At 36.7% G+C, this 14,953-nt stretch overlaps 2 protein-coding genes and 2 long non-coding RNA genes across 5 annotated transcripts; 3 read left to right on the plus strand and 1 right to left on the minus strand.

Annotated features, from left to right (window-relative positions):
- Positions 1–1,763: 1,763 nt before the first annotated feature.
- LOC111462839 lies at positions 1,764–13,040 on the minus strand. Its single transcript, XR_002713787.1, has 2 exons — positions 12,874–13,040; positions 1,764–2,095 (listed from the first exon to the last, which is right to left on the minus strand). It is a non-coding gene; the product is annotated as an uncharacterized LOC111462839 (long non-coding RNA).
- On the plus strand, positions 2,093–3,130 carry LOC111462838 (ethylene-responsive transcription factor RAP2-1-like). Its single transcript, XM_023106609.1, has one exon. It carries the CDS (start codon positions 2,300–2,302, stop codon positions 2,732–2,734), a length of 435 nt encoding a protein of 144 aa, XP_022962377.1. The 5' UTR covers positions 2,093–2,299; the 3' UTR covers positions 2,735–3,130.
- LOC111462837 (WUSCHEL-related homeobox 4-like) lies at positions 7,579–8,775 on the plus strand. Its single transcript, XM_023106608.1, has 3 exons — positions 7,579–7,965; positions 8,076–8,369; positions 8,470–8,775. Exons 1-3 carry the CDS (start codon positions 7,675–7,677, stop codon positions 8,608–8,610), a joined length of 726 nt encoding a protein of 241 aa, XP_022962376.1. The 5' UTR covers positions 7,579–7,674; the 3' UTR covers positions 8,611–8,775.
- On the plus strand, positions 10,533–14,111 carry LOC111462840. Of its 2 annotated transcripts, none has more exons than XR_002713788.1 (3): positions 10,533–10,605; positions 13,034–13,677; positions 14,039–14,111. It is a non-coding gene; the product is annotated as an uncharacterized LOC111462840 (long non-coding RNA). The 2 variants fall into 2 exon arrangements; XR_002713789.1 differs by lacking the exon at positions 10,533–10,605 and adding an exon at positions 11,843–11,982.
- The last annotated feature ends 842 nt before the right edge of the window (positions 14,112–14,953 follow it).

The following is a 14,953-nucleotide window of genomic DNA, read 5'->3' on the forward strand; positions in this document are numbered from 1 at the left end:
GCTGGTTGGCTCATGCTGATATTGTAATTGCAAGTTCCTGGCAAAAGAGGAAAAATGAAAGGTGAATATACATACATATGTATGTATGTATGGGCGTGTGTATGTATGTATGTATGTGTGCATATATTCTTCCAATAATGAAACTGGAAACAGCAAATATTGTCTTGTTCGGTGAGAGGGTGCTTTATTGAAGCAAGCGTGGGGAATGATTGTTGGAAATGGTTCCTGCTGAGCTGCCTTGTTTGCATTTGCAGCTCATACAACAGTGTAATGCCAATTTCCAATTCCACCTTTTCTCCCATAACTCAATCACTTACTCCCCAACCAATCCTCCATCAATCTTATCCCTTTCATCACTCCCATCAACTTGCTTTCTTCCATCTTTATTATTCTATGCACTTCTTACGCAATTTTTAAATTTCTTCTATAAAATAATACAACAGTGTAATATTTCAACTCATTTATACCCACTTTTATTTTGTACAAATTTATTGTTCTTGTTTCCCCCTCATTTTTATTTCTCAACTTTAAATTCTTATTTTATATATATATATATATATAACCCGTTGAAGAGTTTTTCTCATGGTTGGATGTGACAACCGATGTGTATACATCTGTAAGTATGCATCACATCATTTACAACTCAGCCACACGTACGTGCTAGTACCAGAAGAAAATGTAAAACTAAGAATGAATAATAATGATAAAGAGAATGATATATTTATTTTACAATCTTCTAATCTTGTTTAAAAGGGTATTAATTTCGAATTTATTTTAATTTAAAATTCAATCATAATAAAAAAAAAAAATATATATATATATATATATTATTAAACAAAGTACAGCTATAAAAGACAAAATTTAATAAGGAATGAAGGCCTTGACAATTCTCACCTGGTAGGTTTGCACAGCTAACTAAGATTTAGAAAAATAAATATAAAAATGATATTGGGAATATTATAATCATTTGTAAGAATCTAAAACTAATTCTTTAAATTAAACCATATGGTGGGAAGCAATAATGAACAATGATAATGATGATCACCCAACTAATAATGGTGACACGTCTCTAAACAAATCCCAGTTTTGTTTAGTTTAGGTGCCGCCTCGCCAACAAAGCACTTGTTAATCAATTCCATTAATTACTTTATTAAACTTATTATCATTATTATTTATGAACAAAAAAAAAAAAAAAAAGTTAATACCATTAATTATATTCGTTAATCGAACCCACCCTGTTCGGTATGTCACATCCACGTCCACTAATTAAATTTGGTCGAGGAGAGTAGCCAATCGGAATACAATAGATGTTGTTAAGTATTAATACTTTTTACTTTAATTAAAAATTTTAATCACGGTTTAAATTTTGTCCCATGATCCTAAAGCTTTTGTTTGTTGTGTATAGTTTTTATTAAATTTGTTTTACTCGTGAGTTAAAGATTTTAGTATTTATAAGAATCGAAGTTATGTCCACGACATTAATTTAAAATGGAAAGAAAATAGTGAAAATTAAGTTAAAGTAGGAGAAAGAGTTGGCGTAAACGAGGTTCCATTTATGTTGATTGCGTGGATGAAAAGCCATTCCCTCTCTTTCTCAATCTTTTCATCCACCAAGCACCACCGACCTCTCTCTCTCTCTCTCTCTAAAACTATATATTATAATAACCACTTGTTTTGTGCACAAACAAAGGGTTACGAATGATATGATATGATTCTTGTTATGGGACATTTATATAATATATAATAGAAATTATTGCCAAAACTAATAAAGATATAGCTATATCATTCCCAATTTCTGTAATCCTCAAATATAAAATACCCAACAATTGGGATTTAAATTCATTTGTGTGGATTAGAGCACTGCGTTGTAAAGGCGCAAACATTGGGAAACCTAATCCAATATTGGCCTCTCCCCCCCATCTCATCACATGCGTGACACCCCCTCTGTGTCCAATTCTCATTTATTTATCCCTTATCCGCCTAAGCTCATGGATGGATGTATGGATGGGTGGATGGATGGTCTATAAACTAATTATGTAATTTGGGTTCCCTTCCAATTCCTTTTCTTCTTCTTCTTCTTCTTCTTCTTCTTCTTCTTTAATTGTTTGATAGACAGACAGAGTGACAGACGATTGAATTTGTCCCTTCGCCCCTCGACGACGTGGTGGCCGTCTCCTATTCTTCCTCTTATTTCTCCTTTCCCCATATAAACAAACTTGTACCCAATTCTCTCTTATGGCTCTCCATTCCAAGTGATTCAACGCAAACCCAAACCCAAATCTCAACTACCTCTAATACCATGGAACAAACACGCGACTCGACCATTCCGGAGAAGCGCAAGCAGCTGACAGGGCGGCAGGAGAAGCCGTACAGGGGGATTAGGATGAGGAAGTGGGGGAAGTGGGTCGCCGAAATCAGGGAGCCCAACAAGCGGTCTAGGATTTGGCTTGGTTCTTACACAACCCCCCTCGCTGCCGCTAGAGCCTACGACACCGCCGTCTTCTACCTCAGAGGCCCATCCGCCCGCCTTAACTTTCCCGACCTCATCTTACAGGACATGGACCACCAGCTTCTGGACGTTTCACCTTCTTCAATTCGCAAAAGAGCTATTGAGGTGGGTGCCAGAGTGGACGCCGCCGCCAACCGAACTTCTCTCCGGCAATCGAAACCCATTTCCGAGAAGCCCGATTTGAACCAGTTTCCGGAGCCGGAAAGCTCGGATGAAGATTGTTGAGTGAGGATCACTGTTTGATAGCCTTGTCCACATATTTTTCATGTTTTACCAGCTCTCCCCTGTTCTCCAAAAAGAGGATGAGGATGATGAAATACGGAAGAAAGAAAATCAAATCTTGGGTTGGGGTGGGGTGGGGTGGAATTTAAATTGAAACGAACCCAAAGTGGTTCCCCTTTCCCCTTCTTAGTTTGCTATATCTTTGATTATAGCTTCCAATTTGTAACATGGGAGATGGTAAAGCAAGCTTGTTGATGGATCCTTGCTCTGATTTATCTTTTTTTTTCTTTTTTGCATTATTAATTTCTTGCGATTGGTCTGAATTAGTTTTATTTTTACATCTTCCGGGAAAATGGGTGTTTGAACGGAAGGGATGAAAAAGGAAGAAGACGAAGAAAACGGAAGGGTAATGCGGCGTTGATTGCTCTAAATTTTGCTAAGAAGAAGAAGAGGAAGAAGAAGAAGAAGAAGAAGAAGTAGAAGATAAGGATGAGTTTTTGTTTGGGTGGGCCGCCGTGTGGAGTCCACGAATCGAAGGATAATGTCGCCGTCGCCGTCGTCATGTTGGATACTTGACTTCCCAAACGGAAACGGAAACGGAAACCAGAATTGTAAGTTACTTCTAGAAGGTCGGTGGTAATATTTTTATTTATTTATTTATTTCTCATCCTATACTTTATATTGGCAAAGGCGATAGGCTGACACGACAACAGACACTTTTCACAAATTTTATTGGGAGTTTTCCAAGATAATAAATCCGACCGACCACTTGGCACTTAGCTGGCATTGTCATTTATACATACACAAATTATATATATATTATTCGCCCACACCCATTTAATGGGAGTAAGATGACTCCCCAGGAAGTTTACTAATAAATACATGTTTTATCTGTGGATAATATTATATGATTTGGGAGAGTTTTGATTTTGTTGTATAATTTGATGGGTCAATTAGTAGGTTAGTAAATATGAACCTAGTTTTTTGAGCGCTGAGGTGAATAATAATTATAAATACGAAGCTAGTTTAGTGATTGAAGGTTTGAGCGCTGAGGTGAATAATAATTATAGTTTAGTCGTTGTGGTTTATTTCATAATTAATGTTTTATAACTTTCTTAAATGCATCTAGGAGTACTTTGTTTATCGTTCATTAAAGCTTCAAACCAAATAAATAAAAATATAATATTAAATGTATTTATTTTCATTATGAAATTATATGAAGACGAGATAGTATATGGAAGTGAAGAAAAAGTAAAAATACAAGGAAACAAAATCTTGAATGATATTTTTGAAAAGAAGATACATAAAAGTTAGGGTTTATATTATTGGGTAGTGCGTTGTTTGTAAGCCCAAAATATTTGGAGGATGAGAGGAGATTGGGCCCAACTATAGATTGGGCTGCCATGAAACTGGAATATTTGATGAAGAAGAGGGGGAGAATGGAATAAAAAAAATGGATGGGGATATCAGATATGTTTGAATTATTGGGGAGGAGGTGATGGTTGGTACAACAAAACAGAATAGAATAGAATTAAATCAAATCAAATCAAATCAAATCAATGGCAGACGAGTGTGAGTGTGAGTGCGAGTGAAAATTGAATTTGTGCGAAACAAAAAGAATAAGAAAAAGGGAATGTTAGCAGAGGCATACCATCATCATTTGGACTGCCATCCATTTGGCATTCAAATCAAACCCACTTTTTTATTTCTTTTTATTTACGAGTACGAAAATGCAACCACTTTCCCTAACATGACAACACCTAAATCCTTCAACTTTCCCTCCCTCACTTTTTTCTCGGGAAAAAATAAAATTGTAAAGTCATAGGCCCCAACTCGATAACAATCATGCCTCGTCTACAACTACTACTGCTGCCATTATTACTATTTCTCCATCAATTTCAACTATCACTTTCCTACCCATAAATAAAGCTTTCCATACACAAAATAAATAAGTTAGTAGGTGCTGAGTGTTTAGTGTAAATACAAGGTTGAATGAAGGAGAGGTTATCAGATTATTGGGCTCCAGAATAATAAGCCCACCCCCCTCTTAATTAATCATCTAATGTGGGCCGTTGATTTAGAAACATTGAACAACAGGTGTTTACGTGGGAAATGTGTGGTGTGGGGCATAGACACGTGCAAATGATGGCTGTGTCTTCCCCTAATCTAATCATCATTTCCCACCGCTTCTTCCACTGTGTGGGACCCTCCTTCTCCCCCTCCCAAATCACACGTCCCCCCATCATTTCTTCTTTCTTTTTTCCTTAATACCAGACTCAAATCATTCCATTTCTATCCCATCCCCCACACCCTCTTACCTTTTTTCATTTCTCCCTCGCTAAATTTCATCAATTGAATTGAGTTATGTTAATATTAGATGTTAGTGTAAATGTAAATGTAAATGTAAATGATGGGAATGAAGATGGTGGGGGGTGGTACTTAAAAAGAGGACAAAATGGAGTCAAGTCAAGGGTAATGATGATGATGATGATACTACTAATTTCAACATTTTGGACACCATTCCTCTCCTCTTCCCCCGCATTCCTCTCAATCTTCAACATTTCAACCATTAGCCTAATCATTGGTTACGCACCAAATGAATGCGGGACTGAGACTGAGAGCCACACCGTGCGTCTGCTTTCTACTTTTGCCTTTGCCTTTCACTACGTGGGGGAATCTCTCTTTTACCTTCCATCACAGTCCACACTAATTCATTTTGACTAATCCTTTTCCTCATCCATCATCATCCCTTTCACTTCCAACCATTTTCCACTAATACGTTCATTTGTTGTATTACTACTGGAGGCCATTAATAATGAATAGTAAACAAATGGTTAGGTTAGAGGTAGAGGAAGGAAGGAGAATATAGAAGGTATATAAGAACAAGAACAACACTTGCTGTCCTTCCTTTCACCAACAAAATCTAAGGCAGGATGGAATAATTGAGAGACGAAAGGGCATTGGGTTAGCTGTCTCTTGGTTTTACGCTACCCATCCATATCAAATCTAATAACCCTTTTTCTATTTGTCAAAGATTTGTTTTTTATGCGATTACATTATTTGAATCCCATGTGCGCTATAATCTTATAAATTTGTCCACTTATTTGCATTGCATTAGATGAGTTATTTGGTTGAGGCACACGTGAGTCAGCAGAAGGCTTTTGAATTTTGATGATGGTTAATAGTAATGAGGGTGCAGCTGGCAGATTGAGAAGCGTGTAATATTGTAATTTGTAATTTATAATTTGTAGAGCGGCGGAGGGTATATATTTGGGAAATTGCGTCAACAGCTCCCAAAGAAGTGTGTGGGGGGTTATTGGGAATATAGAATTGGGAGGCTTTGTTTCAGTAATATATATATATCTAAATGGATTCTCAGTGCACTTCACTTCACTTCACTTCACTTCACACCACACCACACCACACCACACCACCGTATGGTATAATAATAATTATAAAGCATATAGAGGTTTGTTGGGATTGGAGGAATTATACTTTTGTTTTGTTTTTTTTGGTGTCTCTCTCTCTGTCTTAGTTGGTTTGGTGTTTCCAGCTTTATAGTAAAAAGGATGAGAGAGGAAGAGAGGGCACCGAAAAGCAAACACACCTTATGATGAAAGCAAGAAAATAAAACCCACCCGATTTGACTGCCCAACTCTCTTCCTACTCCCACATGCATTGCACCCTCATTCCCATTTTCCTTTTCCTTTCATTCAAATACAAATATCCCTTTCTCTCTTTCTTCCCCCCCGCCCAAATTTACACCAATATTCCATCTTCTTTTCTTACCCAAAAATAAATAAACTAATCTCTAAGAACCTATTCTAACCACTCAGAATTTTTACCAACTTTTACTACATTTTTTTTATGCATGCAAGCATGTGCATTTGAAAAATGAATAGTCCATGAATATACAAGTGTATTATTAGTACGAGGTTCTTCGAGTCTTCTTCCATTAGAAGATTTATTTTTGTTGTTTTTCTTCCAACTCTCCGCTACACTTGTCTATTCCATTATCTATTTATTATTGTGAGATCCCATAAGCATTTCTTATAAACAACTTGAGACCTCTCTTTAGTAGATGCATTTTAAAATTGTGAGGTTAATTGCAATATGTAACAAGTCAAAACAAACTATATTTGCTACTACTCATAGGTTTAGGTTGTTACAAATGATATTAGAACTAGATATAGGGCGGTGTGCCAGCAAGAACACAGGACCTCCAAAAGGGTGAATTGTGCGATCCGTTTGAGGGGAAACAAAACATTATTTATAAGCATGTGAAAGTCACCCCCTAGCGGACGCATTTGAAATTGTGAGGCTGACAAAAATATATAATGAGCAAAAGCGGATAATATAGGATAAGGATGGGTTTAGATTATTGGAATATATGTATTGAGACGTTAGACGATGGTGAGAAAGTAACGATGGTTGAAAAACACTTAAAACCCTAAAAATTATAATCCTAAACATCTTAAAGCTTTAACGTTGTATACTCTCATAAACTCATAAACCCTAAAAACAAACACCTTTATGGTCTAAGGTGGAAATAAAATAATAATAAATTGAGGCAAGGGAAGTATTTTAAGTAAGACAAACAATCACTCCATCTTCCCTAGTTTGTTTGGAAGGACCTTGACTATTATTTTTATTTTTGAATATAAATATAAATATAAATAATAAAAAAAACTGCAGTATTCCTGTAATCTGCCCCTTTGTTGTCCCAAAGAAAAAAGATAAATGGTGAAGTCAACCTCACCTCATCATTTGGTCTTGCTTCTTCTAAGCACCACTTCATTTCCCACTTTCTTTTTACCCATTTTACTTACCTTTTTTTTTTTCCTTCTTTTTTCTTCTTTTTTCTTTTTCCTTTGGGAGGGAAATCTTTGAGTGTGTGTATACTATATAATAAGAGGTGGTGGGCTTGATGCGATTCTTCACCCATGGGATCAAGCATGAAGGTTCATCAGTTCGCACGTGGATTTTGGGACGAACCCTCCCTCTCCCTCGGCTGCAAGCGCTTACGCCCTCTTGCCCCTAAGCTTCAACAACAACAACACCAACAACAACGACATCCCTCCTCCTCCTCCTCCGATCATAACACTACCACCACCACGCTCACCACTTTGGACCTCAAGACCTTCATCCGACCCGATTGTGGCCCCAGAAAACTGGGTTCCTCTCATGACCACAACAAAGGCTCTTCTTCCTCTTCTTCCTCTTCTTCCCCCCAGGTAACTAACCACACAACTATTATCTACCTTCTGTTGGGGTTTGGGGTTTGGGGTTTGGGGTTTGTTTAAAACTGAGAAATTACCCCGGGGGTTCAATCAAATTTGTGCAGACGGCAGTGGAGACACATCCCGGGGGGACGCGGTGGAATCCAACCCAAGAACAGATTGGGATATTGGAGATGCTGTACAGCAGAGGAATGAGGACTCCCAATGCCCAACAGATTGAGCACATCACTGCCCAGCTCGGCAACTACGGCAAGATCGAAGGCAAGAACGTGTTCTATTGGTTTCAAAACCACAAAGCCCGTGAGCGACAGAAACAGAAGCGCAACAGCCTGGGTCTTCCCCACTCCCCCAGAACCCCCCCTCCTCCCATCCTCCCCACCTTCCACCCTTCTTTCCCGGTACGCTACAAAATTCAATCAATCATCCCATATTTTCAAATACTCAAAACCCAACATTATCTAAATATATATATATATATATATATATTTAAAATTGCAGGGAGAGGAAGACAGTCCGTACAAGAAGAAGTGCTTGTACTGGGGGTTTGAGTGTTTGGTAGAACATAACGGTATATTGTGTAAAAGGGAGGACGGTGATAGGACTCTGGAGTTATTCCCGTTGCACCCAGAAGGCAGATGATCCAATTTGTTGCGATTTTTTTCCCAAATTTCAAAAAAAAAAAAAAAAAAAAAAAAAAAAAACTTTTAATTTTGATAATCTGTGTTGTCACGAATGTGGTTTAAATTTGTGTTTCTCTCTTTTTTCTCTTCTTTCTGTTGGGTTTGGAGAAAGAAGAAAGAAAAAAGAAAGGCCAACAACAACAACAACTACCACTCTCTTTGTACTCATCTATCTAATTCTTCTCTTTATCTCTCTCTCTCTCACCCAATTTCTCTTCCTTTTTTCCTTTTACCAACAACACTTGTTTACAAAAACGCATCCTTTTGTTTGACAAAATGGAAGGCTTTTTAGGTTAAAAGTGGAGGAGGGAGAGGCATTATTGGACACTGAAGTCCACGACCCTGCCTTCCTTCCCCCTTCCTTGTGACCTTATCCTTCATTCTCGGATTTCAAACTTACACTTTTGCCACCATTAAACAAAAGCATTAAAAAAAAAAAAAAAAAAAAGAGAAGAAAAATAGACCACTTACTTACACAACACTTTCATAAAGTCGCATATCAACCCAATCTCGGGACATCAGTTCCTTTTCTTTTCTCTTTTCTTTTGTGTTTGGAGGATTGTTGTAAATTGTGACATGCATGTATTTTAATTCACACATCACAAGTGCTAAGTGGGGGCCAATCCTCTTGGAGGGAAACCAAATATTAACACCCTCCATTAATTTCAAATATCATCATCATTATGATAATAATAATAATACCAATAATGGAAATAGGTAGCTACCCCTTCCGAAATCCAAAATAATTGTCAAATTTATGTTTATCCATTACCATAACTCACAGTCTGTTCGCAATCATGATGATGATGGGGTCTAAACAAAACAAAACGTTCATGTTCGTGTCTCACCTCCTCTCAACTTTCTATTATCATGAAATTATCATAAATTCTCTCGACTTATGTTTGGACGATTATGGAGTGAATTCATTTTGTTTTCGTCGAGTTATTAAAATTATTGTGGGCTTTGGGATTTCAAAAATAAAATAAAACGAGCATCTTTGTAAAGAATTATCACAAAAGATCAAACGTTTTTTCTTTTTAATAATTTAATTCATCGCCGTCATTGAAAAATATTGAATCTAAAACCTGTTTTTAAAGGAGCCATGAGAGATTAACTATTCAAAAAGCGATTTAATTGGTATTTTAGTGTTTATAATTGGGGTTAGTGAAGAAGTGTGATGATTATAAGAGGAAGGAGTTTAGGTTTGATTTTTTTTTAATAAAGAGACTTTACCCAATTGATCAATCAAGTAGATCGTGTTAGATTCTGGTGGGCCACGTGTCTAATCACATTTTCACGTCCTAACAAACCTCCCCTCATCCTATTTGCCTTTTTTTTTTTTTTTTTTTTTTTTTTTTTTTTTTTTTTTTTTTTTTTTTTTTTTTTTTTTTTTTTTTTTTTTTTTTTTTTTTTTTTTTTTTTTTTTTTTTTTTTTTTTTTTTTTTTTTTTTTTTTTTTTTTTTTTTTTTTTTCGAACTATAATTTTAAATTTCTTTTATTTTTATTATAATATTTTAAGATATAATGGAAGAGGATATTTTCGGTAGCCTTCCTCCTAGGCTTGTTGTCAATATGCATGGCACTAGCCTTTATTTTTATTTACTTTTTCTCCAATTCCCTTTTTGCCCTCCAACCTTACTCGCCTCAATTACTAGAATAGAAGACGACACAAATTAGTATCGGGCTTAAAGCCCAGTCCAAGATTTTTCAACACAAACAAAAAGGCCCAAATGCTTGTGGACTAGAGAGATTGGGCTGTTTGGCCTTGGTGGGCCAAAATCTAGAGAGATTGGGCTGCTTCGTTCTGTTTCCATGTAATAGAGCTGCAAGGGGCGTTGACTCAATCTTGTTCTTTACTTCACTAACTGACAAACCCATTACAATTGTGCTGCTTCGTCGCTGCCCCACCCACACCCACACCCAGAAATGACGGATTCGTAATATATTTGTTTAGGTGCGTTCTTATCTATCTATCTTCTACTAATTCTTTTTCCTTCTTGTTTATGTCATATTCTGGAATGTTATAAAATATGAAACTCGAGGGGTCGTTTTCGTTTATGTTGGTGTTTCTGATGTATCTGATTTGAATCAAAATTATCACTTGGTTGAGCATCTGATTTGACTTCACAACCTCTCCTACACCAGCAGACCAATACTCATTGTTTATAGTAGTATTCATCCGTGTCCCACGGACGCTTATTCGATTGTCTGATATTTTTGTAATTGGAGGCTCTTCTAGATGTGATATTTTGTACTTCGACCAATTTTCCCATTCAATGTTTGTAATACATCAAACTTCCCTCTTCGAAAGGAAATTTTTGTGTGGGCAGAGTTATATTTTTGTGGTACACCATTTGGACAAAGCAACTTAGCATAAAACGTCTTACCATACACTTGTTTGTCTTTTGGCATTCCTCTTACCTTTTAAGATTGTTATAGATGCTTCTGGTGTGTTATCGGCTATGATTTTGTTCAAGATATAAGTTGAGAATGAAAAATCTGCACAAAATGCGGTAGATAAACTAACGGAATGCTGATCAACAACTAACAAAACTGGGACGTTGATACACCTCTTGGACAGCAATTAATGGGCTTGAATGATAAAGAGTAGGTTGAAAAGCTCTGAAAATTTGTGAGTTAAGAGTTTAAGAGTTGACTGAGCAGATTAACTTGCCAAGTATCTAGATATAAACTTGGTTGACGATGATAAATTTTAGTGATCTTCGAGTTGCTACAATTTCCTCATTCAAAGTTTCTTAATTTCTTTTTATGCTATAACCATGCAGTTCCAACTTTGTCACTTTTTTTTCTCTAAGCCCTTACTAAATTCACAGAAAATGCCCAATTGTTAGAGAATTCGTTAATGTTCAGGATTTGCTATTTTGTTGAACTAAGAACAAGCATGTTGAATGGCAATTCTAATATTTCCTTGATTCTTTTGTACTCTTAACTAGATGATAGAGCTAATGTTTGTCACGCCCCTGTATATATGGGAGATTGTTCAAGTTTTCGGGGAGATTGTTCGCTTAGTGAGGCAAGAATATTAAGATTGCTTGTAAGGGAAACTGACCATCTCCTTGAATTACTTTTTTGATTAATAAATACAGTTCCCAGTTCCCATAGATTTTCTTTATGTAAGAGCAATTGATAATTGGATTTTTGCTTAAAAAATCGGAGCAACCTTATAAGTTCCAGTCTGCTGCCTCGTAGGTTGCTTGTGTCACTTTCAGGAAACCGTTCTTAATGTTCTCTATATATTACTGTTGGAAATTTTCTGTTGAAACCTCTCTTCCATGCACCATGCAAGCGTTTTGCATAAACTCTTCAATATGTATGCATTTTTCAGTAGAACTATGTCTTTCCCATCATGGAATACACTATTATAGTAGCCGATATTTACCCCCATTCAATATAAATGTCTTCCCTGTAAGAAACAAAAAATTGTTATCTAGAATATGCAGCTTTGATGTTATTGCTTTCTTCTCCCAAATATTTTGTTTTCATCCTTCTCTTCTTTTGACTTTTTCTTCGTATTCTTATTCTGAGTGTAGCTTGCGAATTTCTCTTATTACTATGGATAAGATGACTGATATTGTGGCGGTTAGATGAACACATCTCTCCCCAATAGAATGATATTGTCCACTTCGAACATAATCTCTCGTGACTTTGCTTTGGGCTTTACAAAAAGACATCATGCCAATGGATAGAGTATTTTTTAATTATAAATCCATGATGATTCCCTAAATTAGCTGACGTGGGACTTTCATCGACTGTGTCAATCACTGTCGTGGTGAAATGGTCAATCTCAGATGTTTTAAGAGGGTTGGGGGCTCAAATAGTGGTGCCTGAGATAATCAAATATCGTAGAGTTTGATAGTTATTCTATTAGTTTAATTGAGATCCATGACCCACGATTGTCATAATTCGTTTTGTAAATTTCGCTGTTGGGATCTAGATGGTTTCCCCATATTCGTATGCGTTTCCCTCCACGCCACCTCTGTTGTGGGATGACTTCTCGGGCATGTATTCGATGATATTCTGGTGTTCCTTGGGTTGAAGATTTTAATATTCCTGGGGGGCGGGGAGGGTAATCAGTGATGGTTTCTGCTGTAATTCTGAGTACTAAATGGTTGAAAAATTGGTAGTAGTAGTAGAAGCTGCAGAAACAAACAGTCAGAAAAGAAAGCTGCAAGTTCTCTGCGTCCATTTACGTTATGCGTACATTCTTCTTCTTCTTTCTTTTTCCTAAAGAGAAATTCTACCATGGCTCTCCTCTATATAGATCGGATTTGGTTTTCAGCAGCTAACTTCCCCGCGATGTGGTCTGCTAAGGTTTTTCCCCATGACTTCTGCTCTCTATGCTAAAACTTTTCTCTAGGCAGGTGCTTCTTTGCTACATGGATGCTTCCAGGATGGGCCAAATTGAAGTTTCACAAATACTGAGTCACTTAAGACTTTGAAGACAAGTGGCGGAGGGTATTTAAGGAGTGTTTTCCAGACGCTGTATGACATACCAGCTGGTCGCATGAGGGGTATGTGGCTGCCACCAAAATTCAACGGTCGTTGGTCTTGCATTTTGTAGTCAGCTACATTTGTTGGCGTAGAAAGCGTAAGACACATTCGAATCTATATCCTACGGTGTGCATTTTCGTATTGACCTTGTGCATGTCATTAGTTTGCGTTTCTTTGTCCTGCAACTCCCAATGTTCAGCCGACACCTAGGAAACAACATTTACCTTCTAACACGTGTATTGTAATGAAAGTGGCCACAATTAAAATAAAGAAAACTGTTTGATGTTTATCGTATCAGACCCACGTTTCTGTTTGTGAAACCTCTGCGAAATTGCTTCTGTTTTCCTTGCCTTTTCACACAATTTCGGTCCTAATTATTTGATTACCTTCTTCTGTATTATGATTGGACTGCTGGTGGCTTCCCACGTGTGTGGCTTAAGCTGGGAGCAAATACTTTTCTTATGGACCAGGACGTGAATGGGTATCAAATCCATCTTATGAACCAAGTTTCCTGGTAATTTTGAACACATCTCAAACAAGTTAATTGATGGCCTGAAAATGTTGAGTTCGGTTTTAAGATTCACCCAATAGTTATTACCATTCTTTGCTTTTGATGTGAAGAGTTACTTTCAAAATTTCCAACTTTGTATGCAAAGTTCAATGAAACTTGACGATGAAAAAGCCTTTTTTTTTTCTTTCCTTTTTCTGCTTATTGCTCTTAGTCTGAGTTGCATTGTGATATTATTGTTTTGGAGCTATGGGTGAACCGTTCCACCAAGGACTGGTCTTTGCATCATTTTCACCCTTCTTTCTTAAACTCCTGCAGTTCTTTCCACTTGATGGTTTGGTAAATATATTTACTTCAACATTTGCAGATGAAAGGGATCGGCATGTCAGTTTTCAGTGATTATTGCAGCAGACGCCTTTTCATTTGTTGTACCATTTCCGTTCCTTTTTAAAAAAATAAATATTATTTAAAGTTCTTGGGTGATAGGTGGGATTGATTAGCACATTTTTCTGCTGTTTGATTATTGACAAAAGTTGCATCCAATTTTCTTTCTTTGACACATTCATTTTGATTCAATTTCAATCTTCTTTCTACTCATTTTGAGAAGAAAATTTGCAAGTGACAAAGATGCCCACTTATAATGGTGGGTTAGGAGAAAGGCAATCTTGGTTCCCTCACGGTTTAACTCGATAATTATATCTCCCGCCGTTGGTTAAAAGAAGAATATGAAAAGTTACCCATCTCAAATGCTTGGTTAATTTCACTCTCCTCAACCCTTTATGCCTAAGCCACAGTAAATTAGGTGGATGACCCCAAATACCTGATTTCTGGGTTTGGTAGATCCATGATTTGTAATACTGAATTTGCAAAAGAGAAGGAAAATGGATTTGAAATGGTAATTATGTGAAATTATTGATGGATCTCACGGTTCCATCTTGGCAACCAACCACTGTTTTGCCTCCGTTTCACGAGTGGTTTCTTTATTCAAAGGGCCAATCTCTCTCTGTCTCTGTCTCTATCTCTATCTCTATCTCTATCTCTATCTCTAGATGTATAAATTTATGTGGGTGCATGATTGAGCCCTCATATATTAAAGTGATATATTTTATTTTATAACTAAGCAAAAGCATCTAAGCTAAGCCGTCTGGGTTGTTGATTAGCCAAAGCCTTAGGTTTGGCCATCTATTTCTCCAATTAGTCAAAAGCATTGAAATGTTGTAAATTCTCTATGGTGGAACGTTATTATAATAAGTACGTGTGATTATGATTCTAAAAAAAGCAT

The sequence above is a fragment of the Cucurbita moschata genome, unplaced genomic scaffold (genome assembly GCF_002738365.1).
Source record: "Cucurbita moschata cultivar Rifu unplaced genomic scaffold, Cmos_1.0 Cmo_Scf00027, whole genome shotgun sequence".
NCBI classification, from domain to species: domain Eukaryota; kingdom Viridiplantae; phylum Streptophyta; class Magnoliopsida; order Cucurbitales; family Cucurbitaceae; genus Cucurbita; species Cucurbita moschata.

Excerpts from the sequence above, each read along its gene's own strand:
- LOC111462837 (XM_023106608.1), top strand. The coding sequence starts at position 7,675 with ATGGGATCAAGCATGAAGGTTCATCAGTTCGCACGTGGATTTTGGGAC. Across the intron at positions 7,966-8,075 it reads CTTCCTCTTCTTCCCCCCAG|ACGGCAGTGGAGACACATCC; the intron begins GTAACTAACCAC and ends AAATTTGTGCAG. Across the intron at positions 8,370-8,469 it reads CCTTCCACCCTTCTTTCCCG|GGAGAGGAAGACAGTCCGTA; the intron begins GTACGCTACAAA and ends TTAAAATTGCAG.
- LOC111462838 (XM_023106609.1), top strand. The coding sequence starts at position 2,300 with ATGGAACAAACACGCGACTCGACCATTCCGGAGAAGCGCAAGCAGCTG.